General features: G+C 40.3%; 1 protein-coding gene across 1 annotated transcript; it reads left to right on the top strand.

The window, feature by feature from the left end:
- Positions 1-213: 213 nt before the first annotated feature.
- LOC116033617 (lysM domain receptor-like kinase 3) lies at positions 214-4,341 on the top strand. The gene is made up of 12 exons (XM_031276374.1): positions 214-838; positions 1,510-1,543; positions 1,645-1,652; positions 1,739-1,906; positions 2,082-2,281; positions 2,371-2,460; positions 2,606-2,699; positions 2,843-2,994; positions 3,071-3,162; positions 3,245-3,383; positions 3,494-3,592; positions 3,665-4,341. The coding sequence occupies exons 1-12, from the start codon at positions 214-216 to the stop codon at positions 3,827-3,829; spliced, it is 1,866 nt and encodes a 621-aa protein (XP_031132234.1). The 3' UTR covers positions 3,830-4,341.
- The last annotated feature ends 392 nt before the right edge of the window (positions 4,342-4,733 follow it).

Genomic DNA, 4,733 nt, shown 5'->3' with positions numbered 1-4,733 from the left:
TTTTGATTCACGCCACGTTGAATAATGGCAGAAACAACACTAAAACAGCATTGTTAGTTGACTCGTAACTATTATTAGCCCATTTACTCGTAATTGACGTGCTGTAATATAATGGCGACTTCACACTCTTTTCAAAGCTCTCTGCTTTTCACAGATTAGTGGGTATTGTTAGTTGTACGACCAAGATTCCTGGGATTGGTTTGGTTTCCTCGTATGGGTGTTGAAGAACATAGAATGTTGGGGCTTATGCTGTGCGTTTCTGGGCTGATCGTTTCTTGGGTAGGCGTTGAATCCCAGTGTATCCCCGGGTGTGACGCATTAGCTTCGTACTACGTTTGGAACGGAGCAAATCTAACATTCATGTCGAAAGTTTTCTTGACCACCATAAAAAACATCCAGACCTACAATCCTCAGATAACCGACCCAAATTCCATACAGTTCCGCAGCAGAATCAATGTCCCCTTCTCCTGCGGCTGCGTCAATGGGGGATTCATGGGCCACCGGTTCGATTACCGGGTCAGGCCCGGCAACACTTACAATAGAATCGCTAAGCTTATTTACTCGAATCTCACTTCGGCTGATATGTTGGCGAGGGTTAATAGATACAGTCCCGGGAATATCTCTGTTGGGAGTGTAGTAAATGTGACTGTGAATTGTTCGTGTGGGGATGGTCGTGTGTCTGAGGATTATGGGTTGTTCATAACTTATCCTCTTCGCCCTGGTCAGAGTCTGCCCAGAATAGCATATGAGTTTGGCCTGCCTGCAAAGTTGTTGCAGGATTATAACCCTGGTGTGAACTTTAGCCAGGGAAGTGGTCTGGTTTTTATTCCTGGGAAAGGTAATTGTTTTGATAACTAGTTTACCTTTTGAGCATATAATATATAAATTATAAGGCAAAAATTTGTGTGAGACAGTCTTACGGATTTCAATCCGTGAGACAGGTTGGATCTTTGATTAATAATGTCAAAGATCCGACCAGCCACACGGATTGAGACCCGTGAACGGCCTCACACAAGTGTTATCCAAAATATAGATGGCATAGTCCATTTTTTTGTTTGGTTACTGTTGCGTTATGTCTCATATGTACTGAAGAGTGTTATTATTATTATTTTTTTTTTGAAAAACTGAAGAGCGTTATTTCATCTAACATCTATCATCTATCGTCTATCTGGGTTAGGCTTTTCCTCTTTTGTTGATGAACACGGAGTGGGTCGGGTGTGCGAGGCCGTAGTATGGTATATGGGTAATTTAGCACATGTACTTTGTTTAGGGTTGCATATAAATATGATGCTTGTAACCTATCGTAATTAATAAAAGACTTGTAACCTATCATAATCATAATTAGTAAAATAACAACTTCGCTCTTGTGGACCTAAGCACATGACTGAACCACTGTGATTTATCCGCCTTTGTGGGCAAACTATGATCAGGATTAGGAAACAAGAAATTTGATGTATGGACTGATATGATCAATGTTTGACAAGTGTTTTTTGGGAACTGTCTATGCAGATCAGAATGGAACTTATCCACCTTTAAGGAGAAGGTGAGATACTCTATATAATGACAAGCAATAGATTTGGTTTCAGTTTATCCAGCCTATAGTTAATGTTCTGATATGTTGCTTTCACATTGTTTCTTTTGCAGCTCAAGTGGTTAGCTCTACTTTGCCCTGATAATACTCATTCTGAGTGGTTTCTGCTGTTACCATAATCTTAGAATGTGGTGAAATCTTGAACAGGAGGGATATCGGCTGGAGCCATTGCTGGGATAACAATTGGGTCGGTTTTTGGGGTCGTTGCCCTTGCAGCTTGCTCGTATTTCATACTCTACCGAACCAAGAAAATCGAGGAAGAATCATTTCTCCAAACAACATCAGACGAGCATAACACTAATGAACATGTTCAAGGTAAATGTCACATCTTAGATTGTGGGTGTTCTCATTTTCTCATAAGCATTAGCCACATTTTACTCTCAGGTTTTGTGGATTGATCTTGAAAATTTGTCAGCCTTAATGTTATTATCCTTATGCACTTTTGTTCTGGTAACGACTATGATGTTCTGCTATCTATCCTGTGGCTCAGATCCCGCAAATTTGATTAGAAACACTGCGGTTTCTGGTCGTATTGATGCCACTTCACCAAGGCCGACGGGGATCACTGTGGACAAATCGGTGGAATTCTCGTATGAAGAGCTTGCCAAGGCTACAGATAATTTCAGCATGGCCACTAAGATTGGCCAAGGCGGTTTTGGATGTGTTTTCTATGGGGAGCTAAGAGGCGAGGTATAAAGGCAAAACGCAGACAGATTACCAGTATGCATTTTCAGCTTTTGCTCGCTCGTTTTGACATTATATTTCTCCACGAAATGCAGAACGCTGCGATTAAGAAGATGGATATGCAAGCATCGAAAGAATTCCTGGCCGAGTTGAAGGTCTTAACGCACGTTCATCACTTGAACTTGGTAATTCATGCTTCCTGCTACTTGAACTTGTAGTTTCTTTTATGAATGTAAATTTTCGAGAACCAATCAGGTGATCTGAACCTTAAAACGCCCCGTTTGAAACCACTATGAGTTTGTAATGTTTGGCATGATTGTATCGTTGCAGGTACGCTTAATAGGGTATTGTGTCGAGGGATCGTTGTTTTTAGTTTATGAATACATTGAAAATGGCAACCTAAGTCAGCATCTTCGCGGTTTAGGTGAGATCCATCTCTCTGCAGCATTCATAACATTATATATATATATATATATATACTTTCCTGAGTTCCTGTCCTAGTCAAAGTATCATATTTCATCAATTTTTTTTTTCATGAATGGTTGGTTCTATGGTCTGTTTTTCCAGGTAGAGATCCATTGGCATGGCCTACCAGGGTGCAGATCGCTCTCGATGCAGCTAGAGGGCTGGAGTACATCCACGAGCATACAGTTCCTGTTTACATCCATCGCGATATAAAGTCAGCAAATATCTTGATAGACAAGAATTTCCGAGCTAAGGTTGTCAAAAATTTGTGATGTTGGATTAATTGATGACAACATTAACGCGTTTTTAAGTAAGTGTTCAACTTCGCAGGTTGCAGATTTTGGGCTAACGAAGTTAACTGAAGTTGGAAGCACTTCTCTGCACACTCGCCTCGTGGGTACTTTTGGTTACATGTCTCCCGAGTAAGCATTGCCTAGAACACACAAAAACCGGCAAAGAAAGCTTTTGAAATCACTGAGGTTTTCCATAATGTTTTATCTGCAGATATGCACAGTATGGCGATGTTTCGCCTAAGATTGATGTGTATGCTTTTGGAGTTGTGCTGTATGAGCTAATATCGGCTAAAGAAGCCATCGTCAAAACGAACGAAGTGGTTTCTGAAGCGAGGGGGCTAGTCGCCTTGGTAGATCCCTCGCACCCCCTTCTTAGCCCGCCATTTTTAATCCTAAACTTGTGAAACATTAAAAGTTAATGACAAATTGACAATTCCAACATGTTATCAATCATGTGCAGTTTGAGGATGTTCTTGATCGCACAGACCCTGCAGAAGGGATACGAAAACTAGTCGATCCCAGGCTGGGCGACGACTGCCCCCTCGATTCGGTCTGTAAGGTAAAACAAAACATAGATGTCAGTGGATCAATATGGCAAGATTAGGTTCATTTTGGCTGTCTTTGTTTGCAGATGGCTCATCTTGCTAAGGCCTGCACACATGAGAATCCTCAGCTCAGGCCTAGTATGAGGTCAATTGTTGTTGCTCTTATGACACTGTCATCCTCCTCTGAGGATTGGGACATCGGCTCGTTTTACGAAAACCAAGGTTTAGTACATCTGTTGTCAGGAAGGTAGCTACCAAATCAAGGCCTCCAAAGAGATCAGAGAGGGCTTTGAAGCAAGCTAATTCACAAAGCCTTTCACCAGGTCACATATGCCATTTCCACTTGTATATACATCTACCTCTAGTCCTCTGCTAGGTCTAAAGGATATTTCTTTTCCTTTTTTGGCATCTTTACTTGTCAAATCGTTAATTTATTGAGAAAATTGTACTTCTGGTCCTAAATTACAGGGCAAGTGTAAGTTTAGTAGGTAAATTTGATCCTTAATTAGTCATAAAAGTGACTACTTTTGTCCTTCGGAGATTTATTAGGGACCAAAATTGTAACTTTTACAGGTGGCTATTTTGGTCGTCTGACTGACTAAAACGGCCGCTTTTGTTGCTAATTAAGGGTCAGATTTCTACTGACACTATAACTTATGGACTAGAAGTGCAATTTTCGGTTTTTATTTACTCTGGTTTTTAGATTGTATAGTTATGCTTGGCTAAGAAATTTGCAGCTCTATCTTCTATGATGATCTCTAAATCACTGACCTTCCTCTGTGCAGAAGTATTTGATGTCAAACCTGTTAAAAACCTTGATTTTTACTCCCAAAATATCTCAAAACCTTAAATCCATCTTTTCCCTAGAATCTGTTGTTTTGTGTTTGAGAATTTTTCAACCTTATCATCTTGCTTTCTCAAGTGACCCTACTGGTTTATTTGTTTCCCTCACAACAAACAGTGTGGTGAAAGGAATTTGAGCAAAAGCTACCAACTTGCTTAGGGGGGACCAGTCTATGTGTTTCTCCACTTATTATTATTATTTGTATATTTTCAATGAGAAGATAATAGAGGATTGGAATACATTCATACAGACTATGCCACATGCCCCCATATGTTGCCATTACACAAGTGATTTTTTTTTTATAATAACGA

Source organism: Ipomoea triloba, chromosome 10 (genome assembly GCF_003576645.1).
Source record: "Ipomoea triloba cultivar NCNSP0323 chromosome 10, ASM357664v1".
NCBI classification, from domain to species: Eukaryota; Viridiplantae; Streptophyta; class Magnoliopsida; order Solanales; family Convolvulaceae; genus Ipomoea; species Ipomoea triloba.
This window is presented reverse-complemented; position numbering and strand designations above follow the sequence as displayed.